Raw genomic sequence first — 17,379 nt, 5'->3', positions numbered from 1 at the left:
ACTCATTCTGACCCACGTAAATGAACTTATGAAGGTGTTCCTCAGGCACACATTGAGATATATCCACAACTAAAACAAAAAAACTGCTCCTGCCTAAAGATAGGGACACTATGTGGTGCCACCGCTCGCCTCAGCAGCTTTCAATCGCGCACGCTCAGCAGCTTCCTCCCTCAACTGGCGTATTGTTGCCAAATGCTGCTCCCTTCTCACCCTACCTCTATGCGCCCTAGATTTAACGTGCATCCTCCATTCTTTCCCTTCCTCGATCATAATCGGTCGAGTAGGATTTTTGGTGCATATTTCGCAGATGCGTTTACGGCGTGCGCTCAGAAGCTCAGAAGGTCTATAATCCAAGAGTTAGCTTAAAACATCAAGTCGAAGTTTGGGGATCCTTGACACACAATGAGGAAGACTTCGGAGGCTGCAAAAGTTCCGCAGCCTGTTTCGACAGGGATAGTGGGTCGGGCATGTCATCGTCCTGATTTGCAAGGAATTCTTGTGAAAAAAACTCAGACCCAAGTCATTTCCGTGATGACATTTACAACTCACGATTCATGATTGATACCGCTTTGTCGCGAACGTTCAGCTCCCAGGTCTCTCCAAGCTCTGACATGACGTTGTCACTGTATCACGCTTGCGAGTTCTGAAGTGAAACGACAAACCATTCGCATCCAAGAGGTATATCCAGGCCCGGTTCCCCCTCGAAGGTGACGCTACCGCAGGAATCAAACGGTTCCTGATCCACCTCACCTGACGGCGAGCGTATTGCCGCGTCGCAAGCTTCATTTGAGCCACCCCTTCAAGAAACGATGGTGATACGGAAGAAGATGGGTCTGGAATAAAAGTATCGGGGGCGTCGTTAAGATATGCGGAAAATTCTTTATAACCTTGACAAAACATGAGAAAGAACTACATGTGTAATTTATGATCCTTCTACCTATCGATTGGAATATGCCTTGTGTGGGAATTTCGGATGCTCTTGAAGTGCTTGCTACAGCTTTTAAGCTATGGAGTTCGCGCACCAGTCCCGACTTAGGAGCACTCTCGGTTAATGTCTTAAAATGGAATAGGGTTTTTATGCACCTTGATCATCTGATCGACACGCCCATCCAGACGCGGGTCGAGAAGGGACGGCTCTGCATAGATCCAAAAAATCAATGTTCGGTACCTAGGACACGATCCTTTTGAGGGCGAGGCGCAGCAGTTCAGATAGTATTCACATACCTTGGGAGGCTTTCTGTAGTGTCTTGATCACGCATCACTTGGCTGGCAAGCCGACCATTTTCCTTTATAATTTCTAAACTGCGCAAGACTTTCCTCGAGTCTTTCCAATGCCATCTTTGAGACATGATAGGGTCGATTCGATGCAGTAAGTCGTGGAGATTGTAAGAGTCCTCTTCCGATATAGAGGCAATAGACTCTCGATGTGGAAGGTGTTCATAGAGAGATTTCAGATGTCCGGGAAGCGTCAACAATGATCTGGCAAGTTCAGGGGATTCTCCCGTTTCGTCACTCCTTATGATTGATCGGAATTGTGGGTCACTCGCAAGCCTCTCGGGAAATAAAAGATGCTGTATCCAATAATGTGTCCCTCCTGCAACAATCGGGATCGTGTCGTGCTCGTGGCATTCCTTGATCTGTACAGATCTCCGTACGGGTAGGGACATTGCGTCAACTCACATCTGATAGCTATGTCTCACCAGATCGCTGGCATCATGTACCCATTCCCCAACGACATAATCCTCCCCGGCGTTTCTGATACTCATCAGGAGATGGTCAACCCCGCATTGCTCCTCAACAGGCATCTTGTTCGTGATAACATCCAGACCACGATAAATTTGCATGGCATCTGCATTGAGAACACGAGAATCCTTCCATGTAAAACCTCTTGAAGAGTGATCGGCAGCACTAGACTTCACAGAGAGTGCAAGTTCAACAGCTAACTTGGACTTTCCAACGCCAGTAGTCCCAACAACCGCAATGACGGGAGAGTTCATCCTCAATAGCCTTTCTCTCATTCGATGGCTTGGAGACGTCGAGAAGAACAGCTGTATCGCTTTGAGCAGTCTTACTTCTCAATCCAACGCATTCGGCCGGCTCAGTGAAGTTTTCCCACGCTCCTCCATGGCAAGATTTGGACCTGGACACTTGGAAAAACGGGCACTGGAGTTTTTACATAACACCACACCAGCTTCGTGAACATGAGTCCCAAGACAGTATCGACAGGCACCTATAACTTTCTGTATATTCCCATCATATTGCCGAGAACTTTGGTGAAACGCTTTCTTCCTCCAAGCGTCTCTAGTATCTCGCCTTCCCCTTTTTGGGACTCGTCTGCAATCCAGAATGACTGCGGTCTTCGGCTCAGTGAAAACGACCACGTTGTAGTGTTTCAAATTGGGCGTCAGTATAAGACGGGTACATGGATTGCCAAGTTTGACTTCCAAGTAAGCAAAACGCCGTTGTAGCCGCTGACGTATGATTCGAGACTGACAACGCACACGCAGGAGGCTAAGCTTGAAATACCATACTTAAATCACCCAGCACTGGACCCTTCGTCGACAGGGCGCTTTCCCTTCCTTTTCAAACAAACTGTCATGTTTGACAGTTCATTGATGAAATACGCCTCCCGCTACATTGTTGGCTTGCGTTCGCTCCTCACAAAAAATGACCCCTGGAACTTTCCCGAGCCCATCGATAAGTATAATAGTACCGAAATTCAGAGAGGCGAAATAGTGGACATATTAAAGCTGGAAGTTCAATACGGGACAAAGGATTCCGATTCAGAATCCGCACGCCTATGGACGTCTGAGATCTTCCAGAAAATGTTCTCGCAACCTTTCTATGGGGAGTTCAGTAATGGAGTTCACAAGGTCAGTGCACAAGTGCTCCCACTCAAAAGCCCGGGCCTACTTATTGAGCGCCGACTTTCCAGATGGAAGGCGACTTCGCCAAACCACTTCAGCCCATTTCGACTTTCTCAGGCTCGATCGCGATTAAGCTGTCAGCCTTTGAACTGACATCCGATGGGGAACATCTTGATCCAGAAGAATTATCGCGACATAACTGCGGGTTAGATGATGATGGGTGGCTGAGGATATCATCCGAGCTTCTGGGATACCACGCAAAAGTTAATATTACGATTAATGGTCCTTTCCAGCCCAGCCATTTTTCTTCATAACTTAACTTGCTTGCTCCATTTGGCGTGCGCACTGTGATCGGTTTCGGGCTGTAGCAGAGGTTCTGGGGAGATGATTCGGAATTCGGTGTTCTTCCCAACCTTGGGCATCGTTTTCTGCTCCCGATTTACCAAATATAGGTGTTGGGGAGTTTGATGCCATGACTTTGCTTGTGTCAGCACATCTACACAGAGCGCAGCACCACCAAACTCATTGATGTTGTCTTTCATTCTCAGCGTTTCGCCGATAGCGAAGGTTCCGAGCCATCCGATCACTTTCTGCTAATACAACGCTTGTCCGCGCGGCGCAGAAGGAACGCTTCCCAGCGGTACGAACGAAAAGGATGTCAAGTAGGGCGCGCGGTACGTGAAATCGACGAAATTCCCGCTACTCCGTAGCGGGTCCTACGTTTTTTTCTCCCAAACTCAATTGTCCTATGCACAGGGTCCTGTATGATCCCCAAACCCAGGGTCCATTCTCTGCCCGATACAGTGCTATTCCGCTCGTTGCATGGCTGCAGTGTAAATTACATGGTCCTGAAATCAGAGCGAATCTCGGGCTTCGTCTCAGCCAATAGCAACGTTGAGAGTGAACACGCATGCGAGGCAAGAGTAGCGGGATCTGCCGCTTCAGGCGGCGTTCCCCAGTTATCAATATGATCTATATCTAGCGTGAGAATCATCTCGGGTTCCTGCAGTGTCGTAAGACGCATTTACTCTGCTGTCTGCTTCATTGGTGATAGCACACCAATTTCTGATATGGTTTCCCCCGATCAAGGTTGCCTTCGTCCCCTCGCCCGCCGAAGCCGGAGTGAACTCAACCATGCTCCAGTGGGGTCATTGTACGGGACATAATTGAATGGCTCGCGATCAGTGATCACCGCGATCGTGGTTGTTTGCTGATGTATGGAAGGGAGCTAAGTCACTAATATTCGCTCGCGGCTGCGCTAGGGTCGTCAGCAGTTGGTACCATGTTGCACCACGATCGACGTTGCATCTCATTGCGATCTGGGTGTTCACAGACGTTATTGCTTAACAGAAGGTTTCAACCACGATGGATCATGAGGAAAACTATTGCACGGCAAATTTCACTATCCATGCAAGCTTGGTCATTCAGCTTGAGGGAAACCCTCAGGGGGTAGCCTGATTCATTTTTTTCGAGATGCGAGTCTAACTAGAAATCCACTGGATACAGGTAGCTACCATCATTAAACGAGTTCTACCTACGCTCGGATCTGTTCCGAGTTCTTCTGCACGTCTCTGGCAAAACGTATATGGGCCGCTTCACCTGTTGCGTAGCAAGCACCAAACATATCAAACCTATCCACCGATATCTCTTCAAGAATCGAGGTCACAAACCAGCAATTTTCCTTTTTCTGATTATCCCTTGATGGTCATTCCGTCAGAAATAACTGACACTCGCCCTGAATAAACTATACGAACGGCGTTTTCGTCTTAAGGATTCCTATAAAGTCGAGGAGTGAGACCTGTGGCGGTAGCTCTAACATTGCTTCCTCCCGCCGTGGAGCAGATGTGCGTCCTCAGACACCTGGAACAGGGTAACGCCCTTAACATGTGATTGAATGCTGTCAAACAAAAAAGCATGACGCACTGTATCTGCTGCATCTGATTTTCCACGGCGCAGAATGGATCGAAGCAATGAGAGAGCGTGATCTCGAAAACGGTCAACCCGAAGGCTGAAGTCTGGCATCCCTGTCTCGAGTGATCAGTAGATACCGATGCCGCACGGCATTTCTCATTTCTCTCTACAAGCGTTTAACGGTGACGATCTTGGCCTCTTGTGTATGTAGGCTTCCTTCCAGATTGTGAAGGAAGACATCTGCGTGGATAATACTGAACTGTCCCCCAGCAGCTGACATGCACGCCACAGGCGGGAGCCCTCGTACTATAGACTCATATTCTGCAATCAGATCTGAGGGATGTCCGGTAATAAACTATGCGCACCCTAACAGTATTCGCATTGTTATTGAATCAACCCTCTGTCCCAGGTGAGGATGGGTTGAATTACCATTGCTGCGGGCTTCGGATATGGGCACCCGTCATGATATGACCCCTTGCACTGTATTAATGGCGCAGGGTCCGGATGACTCGATTATGAAAACTTTCCTTTCATTTAGTCATGGAATACTTTGGAATGGGTCTGACCGGATTGCAGCAAAAGGTCATTCACATTAAAGGAGCGTAAGTGATTCAGTACAGGGATAACAGATTAGAACTAAGAAAAGCCTTTGTATCGATGATGGGAAGACTGTGGCTGACAACCAGGGATACTGAGGTGCGTTATGCACCACTTGTCCATGACGCGGTCTTCGAGAGCAGGTGAATATGCGATTCATTGTGTGCGTAAGGGAAAAAAAAAAGAGTGACGGAACCAATGGTATGACACGTGACCCAAGTTGAGGAAAGACGTTAGCTTGCCAAGATTTGAGGTTGAGCTGTGTCGTCCCTTGGACAACCCGAAACGGCAGAGGCCCATGTGGGCTACTCGTATGCCTCTTCGGCGCTTTCACGGGCAAGACGTCGAACTCTCTTGCGGTATCCGGAGAGATCTGTGCGCACTTGTCTCTGTATGGGTCGAGTGTTGATAATGGGACGAAAAAGGGTTGGTGAGGAAGAGACATAGAAACGCAGAGGTTGGCTTACGGCAGCATCAACATTGGCGGGACTATCAAGGCTGGGGGGGTCTGCGCTAAGCAGAGAGATAACCGATACGAGCTATCCAACGGAGAGCGACGTCATTCCCGTTTGAGTGAGAAGAGATGGACTCGGATCAGATGCTTGGCTACCTACAATAGTCTCTACAGTATGGATAGGTAACCAACGTTCACTGGCTTTCTCGTACCCCCACTGATCGTCTCCCGGATCATGCTGAAAGTATCGCGAATGAGTTGGAGCAAATCTGAAAGTGGGAAGGTAATCAACGTACGAGGATCGAGATGCAAACCTCGCCATTTTCGTAAACTAGATTTCACTCGTCAGCGAATCCTCCACAGGGATTCCAATCACGAACTGTTGGGGTGCCACATCTTGGTTAAGAATTTCATCTTTGGCGGCAAAAGTGGATACTCCTGGAAAGTTGGAAATGTCCGCGATCATGAAATGGGAGTGGGTGCAACGGGGTTGGCGTAAACTCACCGGAGGGAAAGTTAGCCGTGCACGATAGATGCCTCCTTCACTGTGATGGAAAATTAGGTCAGGTGTACTGCTCTGGAGCGCTAACCAACACGAGCCGAATCGGAGTTTTGCTGAGTGATACATACTACAAGGTATCGGGCGGCCTGTGCGGAGGCGGGCGATCAGTAATGTGCGATCGGACCTAAGACAAAGGCAAAGGCAGGCATGGAAATAACGTGTCGCGGTCTACATGCCATGAGGTGAAGTCCAATGACTAAACTTAGGGGTATGGGGTACATCGCTGGATCCGAACATAGTATCTGAAAAGTGCCCACTCACCCAATGAGTATAACCTCCCATTCCAGGATGTTGCTTTCGTCGACAAGCCCTGCAAGATGAGTATGGCATTAGCAAGTGACCGCACCGCTCGGGCTGGTCGATAGTCATACCTGCGGAGAAGCCATCAACAGGATTTTTCTTCAGTTCTATGGGCGATGCGTCAGTGCAACGAATGGCGGATAAGGGAGAGCCGCATGAGCCCCCTTGACCATCCCATCGGGTTACACATTGCACAGAGTGATAGGCAGGGGGGCCAGGCACGGCACGGATCCGCGATCGCGGGCTACTTACCCTTGTACTGGCGCGCCAAAATCAGATTCGTCTTTCCATCGGGCTTGGTGGGCGTGGACGTCATCGAGGCGAACTCAAGAGCGAGAGATGTGTGAGGAACACGAAGGATGTGGATGGATAAATTGAACTGTGCTTGTTGCTCTTTCGGAGCGGGGGAGTTTGCCGATGGTGGGAATTCAACCGTAGTTCCGGTATATGATCGCTGAGCGTCTAACTCTGATACTACACATGAATGAATTATGCCTTTGGCTTGAGAAGCATAGCAGCAATTCAACTACAAGAAAACAAAAATGGGATCGAAGAGGGGACTACAGAGTCACTTCAAGAGGTCACTTTTACGACAGCGCCATGGGCCAAAGTGCGGCTATAGGGACAAAACTGTGTAGACAGAAACGCGCGTCAACTGGGAATGCAGGAGCGGGGATGGCAGAGACCGACCTCATGGGCAGCTTCAACGAGGTCCTTATCATGGACACCGTGAACCTTGATATCAACCGCTATCCCAAAGCCAGGCTATTGAAATACGCGTGCTTAGCCAGGTCACCCGAGTAGATTCGTATCCAAACCATCGATACCTTATCGGTAGGAGGTCCAATATGAACGGCAACGTCAATTTTTGCCTCCTTTACTGCATCTTTCTTCCCTTTCTGCGCTGCAACGGCCTGAAGCGCACCAAGAAAACACGCTGATACACAATACGCTTAGCGGGTGCTCGCAGACAATACTAGTTGAATGAACACACCGGAATAGCCGCTGGCAAATAATTGTTCAGGATTATGACCTTTCCCGTCTCCACCAAGCGCTTTTGGCATGGACAGTTTGATGTCCAATGGGGCTGGTTGGGTAGTGTGTAGCGGGTTGTGTATAAATGGATTTGAAATAAATGCTCATGTGCTTACTGGCGGTGCCATCGTTGGACTTAACGGTTCCGTTCCTCCCAGCGCCGCTGGCCGTGGCACGCGCAGTATACTATCCGAACGCGAAGATCTCAGATTAGGGTTGACGCGCTGGGATCCCATCCACGGCACATACCAGATGTTCGGACAGAGTAACCAATGATCGCTTTTGACTGAGCAGCGCAGCTGGAGAACGAGCGAAAGCGGATTTGGGGATCGCACCCCGGAGTGTGATAAACGCCATTGTAGTTTGTGTTTTCAGAATCCGAGTAATGTGGGAATTATTATTTTTGGCGAGTGCACGTGAACTGTGCAGGTCGTCGATCGAATATCCTCGGTAGTTCCATTTGAAGGATGCCCCCGCGAAGGCCCAGGGCCTCCGCCCCCGCTGCCCTGTCTGGGCCTTCATCGACAACGAAAAATGGACTTCGACCGGCTCCCAGCAGGCCTGCGTCAGCACCTTTGAAACCGAAAGTGGAAAAGATTGTTGACGTGGAAGGTCTTCAAGAATGGGAAGAGATAACGAGGAGGAAATGGAGAGGATTAGGCCTTACAGATCCTATAAAGAGAGTTGAGGTATGTACCTGGTTCTGCTCTGATTATCAAACACTGATTCGCGCAGGACAAATGGCTTCTACTTCCTGCCTTTCTCAAGGCCAAAGGGCTTGTGAAGCAGCATATTGACTCATTCAACTATTTCGTCGATGTGGATATCAAGAACATCCTTCGAGCCAATGACAAAATCACTGTGGAGGAGGATCCGAAGTTCTTCCTAAAATACCTTGATGTTCGGGTTGGTCACCCTGAACGAACGGAACACTCTGATGGAGGTGTCTACGAGACGCCAATTACTCCTCATGAATGCCGGTTGCGCGACACAAGTTACACTGCTCCAATCATCGCTACCGTCCGATATACTCGAGGGAACGAAATTGTTACAAGGGACGACATTATGCTAGGGAGGCTGCCCATAATGCTCCGAAGCAACAAATGCGTTCTTTATGGTCGAACAGAGGCTGAGTTGGCTCGGATGACGGAATGCCCTCTTGATCCTGGAGGATATTTCATTGTGAAAGGGACAGAAAAGGTGATTCTTGTCCAGGAGCAGCTAAGCAAAAATCGTATCATAGTTGAATCCGATACTGTGAAAGGGACGATCCAGGCCTCGGTGACATCGTATGCCCGTGCGTTAAGTGTATTCACCTGGTCGCTCATGAATTTGTTGTAGGAGCTCGGCGGAGCGCAAATCAAAGACTTACGTCGTCACCAAACATGGCCGCCTGTACCTTCGTCACAACTCCTTCACAGAGGAGATCCCCATATGTGTAGCCCTCAAAGCACTATCTATTCAATCTGACAAAGAGATCTTGCTCTTGTGTGCCGGCAATTCAGAGACATACAAAAACGCTTTCTCCGTGAACATCGAGGAGTCGGCCCAGCTTCAAGTATTCACGCGCCAGCAAGCATTGAATTATCTTGGATCGAGAGTTCGCACAAAGCAGTCATTCATTGGTGCGAAGGCGCAGCAGAAGAGACCCCTTTGGGAAGATGCCATGGAGGCCCTGGCCACTATTGTCCTCGCCCATGTCGCTGTGAAGGATATGGACTTGCGCCCCAAAGGCATATATCTTGGCATCATGGCAAGGCGTGTGCTTATGGCCATGAAAGATGAAAAGATGGTCGATGATAGAGATTATGTTGGGAACAAGCGATTAGAACTGTACGTCCATGACGCCATCGTTGGTTCGCTTATATTTAGCCCCTATTGCCTCAATAGTGCTGGACAACTCTTGTCTCTCCTATTCGAGGACCTATTTAAGACGTACAATCAAAATCTCCGCAGCACGATCAAGAAGATTCTCGAGAAGCCGTCTCGGACAAGCGTCTTTGACGTTGGGATGGCAATGAAGCATCAAGGTGAATCGATCGGGACCGGCTTCATTCGCGCAATCTCGACAGGTAACTGGAATATCAAGCGTTTTCGCATGGAGCGAGCCGGAATCACGCACGTCCTCAGTCGGCTGAGTTTCATATCTGCTCTCGGGATGATGACGCGTATCACTAGTCAGTTCGAGAAGACACGAAAAGTCAGCGGACCTCGCGCACTGCAGCCTAGTCAGTGGGGTATGCTGTGCCCCAGTGATACACCTGAAGGAGAAGCTTGCGGACTGGTCAAGAATCTGGCATTGATGACGCACATCACGACAGATGTCGAAGAAGGACCAATCATCGAGCTTGTTTTTGCTCTTGGCGTTGAAGGTGTGGAGAGTATATTGACACTATACTCGGATTAATATATCTACATACAGATATATCACTGTCGACGGGGGCGGAGATTTATTCTCCGCAAACGTATATTGTCAATGTCAATGGTAATGTTGTTGGGCTAACCCGGACTCCAGCTCGACTCGTCTCCAACTTCCGGAAGTTGAGACGTGCTGGTCGTTTCAGTGAGTTCGTCAGTGTTTACACCAACCACCATCATCGTACAGTCCACGTGGCAAGTGATGGCGGACGCATCTGTCGGCCAACGATTATTGTGGAAAATCAGCGCCCCAAGATCACTGATGATCATATCCGGGTATGCCCTTAAGCTTCAACTGCCTCTCCTTCGCTGATCTCTGCTTCATGGCCAACTGTAGCTGCTGAAGAAGGGCACTGTCACTTTCGAGGATTTCCTCAAGAAGGGACTGGTAGAGTATCTCGACGTCAACGAGGAGAACGATACTCATATTGCCCTCGACGAACAATCAATAACGGTCTCAACGACTCACCTGGAGATTGAACCATTCACGATACTAGGCGCTGTTGCTGGCCTCATCCCTTATCCTCACCACAACCAATCTCCCCGAAACACGTATCAATGTGCCATGGGTAAACAGGCCATCGGAGCCATCGGCTACAACCAGCTTAACCGTATCGATACCTTGCTCTATCTGTCAGTCTACCCGCAACAGCCTATGGTTAAAACGAAGACAATAGAACTTGTCGGATACGACAAACTGCCAGCCGGGCAAAATGCCACCGTTGCGGTGATGAGCTACTCAGGATATGATATTGAAGATGCACTCATCTTGAATAAGGCTAGCCGTTTCCACTTTCCCTTCACTCTGGCTTACATCTGGATCTCTCTGATGATAGGCTAGCTTAGACCGTGGTTATGGAAGATGCCAAGTGATGAGAAAACATCAAACACTTATCCAGAGTTATTCAAACGGGACATATGATCGAATTGTAGCTGGACCATCGGAGGAAGAGGTTACTGGCTATAATCGGTATCACCCGATAGAGGGTGATGGCCTCTGTGCGCCAGGTCAAGTACTCAGGCATGGCGATATTCTTGTGAACAAGCAATCGCCACAAAATTCTGCTGATAGTTCATTTTCTGGGCCTCCATCCGCTGTACAATACCGAAATGCTCCTATCACGTACAAATATCCGGCGGAGGGTGTGGTTGATAAAGTTCTGCTCAGCCACAACGAACGGGAGGATCTTCTCGTCAAGGTCCTGATTCGTCAAACCAGGCGTCCTGAGCTAGGAGACAAGTTCTCGTCAAGACATGGGCAGAAAGGTGTATGTGGTCTCATCGTCAATCAAGAGGACATGCCCTTCAATGACCAGGGGATTTGTCCCGGTATGTTACTATGTCCGAATCTGTCGCATGGCCTGCTTAACATATAGATTAGACACTATCATGAATCCCCACGGTTTTCCTTCCCGCATGACGGTTGGAAAGATGATCGAACTCCTGGCTGGAAAAGTACGCACGGCACGCTCCTGACCATCACACGTCGCGCTGACGGATTCCAGGCTGGTGTAATGGCTGGGAAACTACAATATGGGACAGCTTTCGGGGGCTCAAAGGTCTGTGGTGCCACATTTCTCGCCTTTTTGGTGACTCTCACCATGCGTCCAGGTTGAAGATATGTCTCGCATTCTCATTGAACACGGGTTCAGCTACAGTGGGAAAGACTGCCTCACAAGCGGAATAACTGGAGAACCAATGGAAGCTTACGTGTACTTTGGTCCAATATTTTATCAGGTACGGGACTCGTCCTCGGGTATATGTAGTGATTGCCTGATGGAAATGATCTGCATTTTCACAGAAGCTGAGTAGGTTCTGTGTACCTATAATTACTGGGAACAGAGGCTAACTTGATGCGCAGAGCACATGGTAATGGATAAAATGCATGCTCGTTCTAGGCAGGTGCGATCTTAGTCTGCACCGTCCATGGCTCAGACGTCTTCACAGGGGTCCGCGCGCTACATTAACTCGCCAACCTACTGAAGGGCGGTCCCGAGATGGGGGACTGCGACTTGGTGAAATGGAGCGTGACTGTCTTATTGGATATGGAGCAACCCAGCTTCTCCTTGAGAGGCTGATGATCTCATCCGATGCCTTCGAGATTCATTGTTGTCAAACGTGTGGTATGATGGGATATGCGGGGTGGTGCCCAAAATGCAAGAGTTCCAAGAAGGTCACCAAATTGACAATCCCATATGCAGCGAAACTTCTTTTTCAGGAGGTTGGTTGTTTCCGCCCAGTCGAACGGCAGAGATCTAACCTACTTCGTAGTTAATGGCCATGAATGTGGTACCAAAGCTGATCCTTGAGGATCATTGATTCCGCGCCTAGCTTGGATCGGCCATGACAATGATTCTGCGTTCATTCCGCAGTTATTATTGATTGGACAGTATTCAAACTACACAGAGCGTATATAGAACCGTACTCAACTTGCGACCAAAACCAAAAGGAGAGTTCCAGTTCATCGCTGTTGTGGTTCACATCCTGAATAACTACTCTGCCTCTTCGTCATCGTCATCGTCAAGGATATGGTCTTTGCCTTCTCGGGCCTGTAGGTGGAAAGTAGGTCCACATTCCAATGCTACAATCGACGATACATACCTTCTGGGCCAACGCAGCTTGCTTGTCTCGAGCTTTGCGCTGAATCCTCATCCATTTCCCAACTGGAGTTTTTTCAATCTCAATGCTCCGCTCCCATTTGTCGACGTCATCGGTGTTGCTCGGAGCGAAGGTGACACTTGACCTTTTCGCATTCACCCACCTCCCGCCATCCTCAATCCTCTCGATGAGCGCTTTAACCATAGCAACGCATTTCCCCCTGTTGCGCGCTCCTTTTAAGGCCTTTCTTAAGGTGAGAATCAGGGGTACCGTAATTTCTGGAAAGGCCACACTGTTCTGGAGGGATTCACAGAAGCCGCCCAGGACGAAGACCGCCTCATCACATAAACTTTCGGTATATACGAGTGTCCGTGAATATTGTTCTGGACAGCGTATGTGAAGAGGTAGACTGAGGGGCCGAAGATTTGATTTCGCCTTCGAAACCTTGTCACTAAGTGAGGAAGTTATGATAGGAACGATGAATGAGAAGATGGGTATGTGAGTACGCGTATACCGGGTAAGATGGAGCATAGAATGAAGAATTTGAAGGTGAAACGGATAATGGCGAAGACCAGAGACCAATCTGCGATGAACGGTCAGCAGTGGCTTCCGGCAGACGTCAACGGCGTGCTCACTCTACTGCACCAAGTGCTACCTGCACCAGGGGGTATATCAGTGGCCGCAATGCGCTCTCCCGTCGTGCACCTTCCGCTTCAGGATTGCATGATTTCGCGAACACTGTGGCCCAGAAGTCCACGCAATGCACGAATTGCCAGTTGTATACACCTCGGTACTCCTGTGACAAGTTCATCATAAAACCCAACCAACTTAAACTTATCTGGATTCACACCTTGGATTTGAGCTTCATGTTGTTCCTCAGAAGAATCGCAAGTTGCCTAATGTAGCCAAAGGCAAGCTGATATGCCTCCGAAGGGTGCTCAAAATAAAGTTCACTGGCCGAGTTCTTCATGAGGTTGACCGAAGGCAAGTTGTGGGCAGTGAGCCGAGTTTTGCTTGCATGGATGAATGCTGTATAGGTTCCCTAAACCATGCGCCAAGACATCATAATGAAGCGGATGTCTATCTGATAACACAGCGCTTACTCTGAGGACATCGTTGAGAATAGACTCGTTCCCAGCCGAGGCAAGTTTTCGCAAAGCGAACAACGATGCGAGTCGGACATTCATCGCAGCGGTCGCCCATAGCTCCAGACACATCTGAAGAAGAAGCAGAGGGGTAAAAACCAACAAAGAAATATGGGGTCCACTCTCGCACCTTTAAATAAGCTCGAACAACTTTCCGACTGGTAAAGGAGTGCGGTAGTAGTTTTGAGCTCTCTTGGATGGCAAGCTGTTGCATTTCCGCATCTGACAGTTGTTGGACAAGATGGACGATGCTCTGGAGGTATGGGCGAGAAAGCTTTCTAAGTGTTGGGGATCGTTTGGGTGGTTTTCTGGGAAGACGCAATAAGCCCTTGAACATCTCTACAATAGTTTACACTCACATTTTTCCACCTCTCGTCACCTTGGTTGGGGCATGGTGCTCAAATACGACGGGCGTGAACTTCAATGTTGTCACAATCAGTTTGTTGAACACTGCGAATAACGCTCTTAATCCCCAAAGATACGAAAAAGCTAGTGTTCTGTACCGTCAGAGTCTTCTATGTTCCAAGAAGGGGATTGAGTTGCGCGATTAGACTCGTCATTCATCGACACAGCGGAACAGAAAGCGTCGTGAAGTTTCCGCAAGGCTCCCAATGACCGGGTCTAAAGAATGAATGTGAATTGCCCAGATGGAAAACTTCCAGGTGACCCCCGACACTACCTCAAGTATTGCTGTCTGCCAGCCTCCAAGTACGTCAAGGGTTAAAACAGGGAGCCCTGCAGAGGCTTCCTCATCGTTCTGATCGCCGACTAGGTCGAACCCCCCATCGTCATCGTCCTTGGGAGGAGGTGGTTTTGCAGAAAAGTTGAGCAGTTCTGGGTCATTCTCCTGGAGATACTTGTAAAATTCTGGGTCCTTCTCCTTAAGAACTGCCAAATCTAGCTTGTGCACAGTTTCTTCGTCTATGTTGGGAAACTCAGACAGGTACAGACCCATTAGAGAATATGGATGAGAACCTTCTAGGTCATCGATGGAGTCATCATCTCCTTCCTCCTCATCAGAACTTTCCTCGTCATCCTCGTCGTCGTTCATGAAGTCACCACCAAGCAAATCATCGATGGACATTTTCCCGAACCTGAAACCATCATCAACACATGCCCAGAATTGAGGATAAGTAGACGCACTTATCCCCCGAAGGGTGCACAGATTGGTCTAATTCCTCCCCACTTTCCCCATCCTCACCGATAAAATCAACGGCCGCGCGCCTGCTCCGAGTTTTGGGTTTTACATCTTCTTGGTCAGTGAAATCAGAGTTAGGATCATCCGAGGGAGCACTCTGCGCGTTTCTTTTCCCCCCTTTTCGTCGCTCAATGCCTTTCCTGACTTTCTGGTGCTTTCGTCGGGCATCTATAGTTCGCTTGAGTGCGCCCGATTTTGCGAGCTTTCTGGTGGCCTTTGCCGCCTTCCTCCCCATTACTGAGGCACAGTGTGAAAAGGTATCAGAAAGAAGATTGAAATGGCAGGAGGCAGAGCGGACAAAGACGTAGAAGCGAAACTCGAGTCGGGGCCACAGAACACGACTGAATTCGCTCGGTCAGCTCCGGCGGACGCAATTGAGTCAGCTCACCAGTATCGCAGGGCGTTTCGGCTCTCCTATTCCATAATTCGGCTTTGCACAACCTGATCTATCGCCTTCTGTGGTCAAAACTTGCGCTAGAGATGGCGAGCGTTGCGAATCTCTTCTATGGAATCGATATCCTAACATTAGGAATGTAGACTAAGCACTCTCGCAATAATACAGCTTCCAGGTTTGCATCCCAACTGGTCATTTCCATCCTTTAAGCTTAGCTTGACGGGTAGTATTGCAGCGTCTTCACATATGCTGAAAGAGGGAAGCTTGGTGCATACTATGGCACCAAGAAGGTGCTTTCTTGACCCACCCTTCCTGGTGCGACCACAAAGGCTGATTGTGCCAATAACAGCAACGTCTTGGCACGGAGTCCATGAGGGAGTTTGACTCCTGTTCCCTTTGCCTCCAGCGCGCTCGCGATCCCGTTTCCTGCTCTCGTGGACATCTCTACTGCAAAGAGTGTGTTTACTCGGATCTTCTCTCTCAACGGAAGGAAATCAAACGATACCAAGCAAAAATCGAGGCTATGGCTGCTGAAGAAGAGGAGGAACGAGAAACCGCAATTTTAAAGGCAAGAGAACGGGTTATTTCTGATTTTGAAAAGAACCAGTTAGGGCTTGGCGGGAAGAGGACAGACTTGAAGCCGCCAGAGGGTGTGGGGAAATCGGAGTCATCAGTTGAAGGTTCGTAGATACATATTTCCATAACTGCAAGTACCGTACATGTGCATCACGCCCATTTCCTATGGTCAGCGTTCCGAGGATCCAAACGAAAATTTTCCATTTTTGATCAAGAGACGGTGGATAAACTCGCTAAAGAAGCTGAAGCAGCCGCTCTCAGGCAAATAGAAGCTGAACAGGTGGAAGCACGAAGAGCGAAGTTACCCGACTTTTGGCTCCCAAGTCTGACACCGGAAGCCGCTCCTGGGAGGCTTAAGGACATCAAATTACAGTGTCTCTGCCACCAAAGCAAACCTAGCCATCTCATGAAGTAAGCAGTCGCGATATTAGGCACACGAGCGCGGCCTACTAACAGAAAATTGATCCTAGCATGAAGTCCCTTATTCCGGTCATATTCTCTTATGACGTGAAGTCAAGCTCTAACAAGTCCTCGGACGCTCCAGGCCCAGTGTCCCATGCATCATCGAAGAATCCCGAACACACAAAAGCGATTTGTCCATCCTGCAAAAAAGAACTCACCAATGCGACCAAACTTACCTGTGAGTTTTGCTTTGGTCTCGCCATTCAGAATATTCACCACAATTTCCCAGTGCTTCGCCCGTGCTCGCATGTCATCTGCAAGACATGCTGTGACTCGTTGGTAAAACCATCTTCTCAATGCTCAGCGTGCGATGCCGCTTTGGACGAATCAAAGAAAGATATTATTGAGATAGAAGGAGAGGGAACAGGTTTCTCCGGTGGTGGGTTGGCTGAAACCATCCGAGTGGGTGTGGCTTTCCAGGGGTGACTCGTCACCCCTGTCTTTGCACAACTATAGAGCCGAGGCAGCCTCCAGTGGTTGTGCATCTGGTTCAGTTCTGTGCCCCATCGCTGTTGCAACTTGCCGCATCAATTCACGTTGCCATTCTGTGTTACATAGATGGCATCAGACAGTGATAAGGTTCGAGATATGCCAAATTTGGAGCATTTTCGGGCCAATGCACGCTGGCTCCTTTTTCAAGCTGATGGTAGTGTCTAATCGGTCTGAGCCAGCGGGTAGTGAACACAGTCCAGATGAACCTGCGGCAGATGCAATTGCGCAGGCGAGCTAGCCACGTACCGATACAAGCTAAATAGGCGTGGATGAAAGACAACAGGAAGCGAAAACAGAGAGTAGTCAGAGGTGTGGAATAGTCGCAGACATGAACAGAATTAAGAAACAGACAATGGTGGCATACTTATGG

General features: G+C 49.0%; 7 protein-coding genes across 7 annotated transcripts; 3 read left to right on the top strand and 4 right to left on the bottom strand.

The window, feature by feature from the left end:
* Positions 1-108: 108 nt before the first annotated feature.
* Positions 109-1,997, bottom strand: EI90DRAFT_2918936 (IPP transferase-domain-containing protein; the record flags this gene model as incomplete). Its single annotated transcript, XM_039054674.1, has 8 exons — positions 109-343; positions 402-495; positions 550-606; positions 663-887; positions 938-1,031; positions 1,084-1,168; positions 1,225-1,637; positions 1,701-1,997. The coding sequence occupies 8 exons, from the start codon at positions 1,995-1,997 to the stop codon at positions 109-111; spliced, it is 1,500 nt and encodes a 499-aa protein (XP_038916503.1).
* A 204-nt stretch (positions 1,998-2,201) lies between these two features.
* EI90DRAFT_3123052 (uncharacterized protein) lies at positions 2,202-3,181 on the top strand (the record flags this gene model as incomplete). The annotated part of the gene is made up of 3 exons (XM_039063560.1): positions 2,202-2,447; positions 2,508-2,873; positions 2,936-3,181. 3 exons carry the CDS (start codon positions 2,202-2,204, stop codon positions 3,179-3,181), a joined length of 858 nt encoding a protein of 285 aa, XP_038916502.1.
* Positions 3,182-5,277: 2,096 nt separating this feature from the next.
* Positions 5,278-7,135, bottom strand: EI90DRAFT_904390 (ubiquitin conjugating enzyme). Its single transcript, XM_039068219.1, has 10 exons — positions 6,944-7,135; positions 6,763-6,798; positions 6,653-6,701; positions 6,460-6,477; positions 6,335-6,374; positions 6,210-6,267; positions 6,126-6,160; positions 5,990-6,067; positions 5,843-5,914; positions 5,278-5,764 (listed from the first exon to the last, which is right to left on the bottom strand). Exons 1-10 carry the CDS (start codon positions 7,005-7,007, stop codon positions 5,681-5,683), a joined length of 534 nt encoding a protein of 177 aa, XP_038916501.1. The 5' UTR covers positions 7,008-7,135; the 3' UTR covers positions 5,278-5,680.
* A 129-nt stretch (positions 7,136-7,264) lies between these two features.
* EI90DRAFT_2919296 (OsmC/Ohr family) lies at positions 7,265-7,912 on the bottom strand (the record flags this gene model as incomplete). Its single annotated transcript, XM_039054705.1, has 5 exons — positions 7,265-7,321; positions 7,382-7,456; positions 7,519-7,628; positions 7,686-7,778; positions 7,843-7,912. Coding segments are annotated over 5 exons (405 nt in total), but the record flags the coding sequence as incomplete, so codon positions are not given.
* Positions 7,913-8,136: 224 nt separating this feature from the next.
* EI90DRAFT_3055991 (beta and beta-prime subunits of DNA dependent RNA-polymerase) lies at positions 8,137-12,523 on the top strand. The gene is made up of 14 exons (XM_039060197.1): positions 8,137-8,415; positions 8,462-9,015; positions 9,068-9,559; positions 9,617-10,098; positions 10,149-10,420; positions 10,482-10,922; positions 10,981-11,473; positions 11,526-11,599; positions 11,650-11,703; positions 11,756-11,881; positions 11,946-11,952; positions 12,006-12,042; positions 12,092-12,365; positions 12,416-12,523. Exons 1-14 carry the CDS (start codon positions 8,194-8,196, stop codon positions 12,461-12,463), a joined length of 3,576 nt encoding a protein of 1,191 aa, XP_038916499.1. The 5' UTR covers positions 8,137-8,193; the 3' UTR covers positions 12,464-12,523.
* EI90DRAFT_905083 (Noc2p family-domain-containing protein) lies at positions 12,491-15,448 on the bottom strand. The gene is made up of 12 exons (XM_039068221.1): positions 15,031-15,448; positions 14,863-14,981; positions 14,567-14,808; positions 14,391-14,508; positions 14,247-14,337; positions 14,018-14,195; positions 13,846-13,959; positions 13,593-13,784; positions 13,378-13,538; positions 12,746-13,325; positions 12,575-12,693; positions 12,491-12,499 (listed from the first exon to the last, which is right to left on the bottom strand). Exons 1-11 carry the CDS (start codon positions 15,318-15,320, stop codon positions 12,637-12,639), a joined length of 2,142 nt encoding a protein of 713 aa, XP_038916498.1. The 5' UTR covers positions 15,321-15,448; the 3' UTR covers positions 12,491-12,499; positions 12,575-12,636.
* Positions 15,445-17,189, top strand: EI90DRAFT_904478 (uncharacterized protein). Its single transcript, XM_039068220.1, has 8 exons — positions 15,445-15,568; positions 15,623-15,654; positions 15,715-15,769; positions 15,829-16,159; positions 16,229-16,466; positions 16,526-16,695; positions 16,747-17,096; positions 17,158-17,189. Exons 1-7 carry the CDS (start codon positions 15,566-15,568, stop codon positions 16,941-16,943), a joined length of 1,026 nt encoding a protein of 341 aa, XP_038916497.1. The 5' UTR covers positions 15,445-15,565; the 3' UTR covers positions 16,944-17,096; positions 17,158-17,189.
* The last annotated feature ends 190 nt before the right edge of the window (positions 17,190-17,379 follow it).

This window comes from Cantharellus anzutake (assembly GCF_015039405.1).
Source record: "Cantharellus anzutake strain C23 chromosome Unknown EI90scaffold_21, whole genome shotgun sequence".
NCBI lineage: Eukaryota > Fungi > Basidiomycota > Agaricomycetes > Cantharellales > Hydnaceae > Cantharellus > Cantharellus anzutake.
Note: the sequence above shows the minus strand (reverse complement) of the source record. Positions and strands in the feature narration are given on the sequence as shown.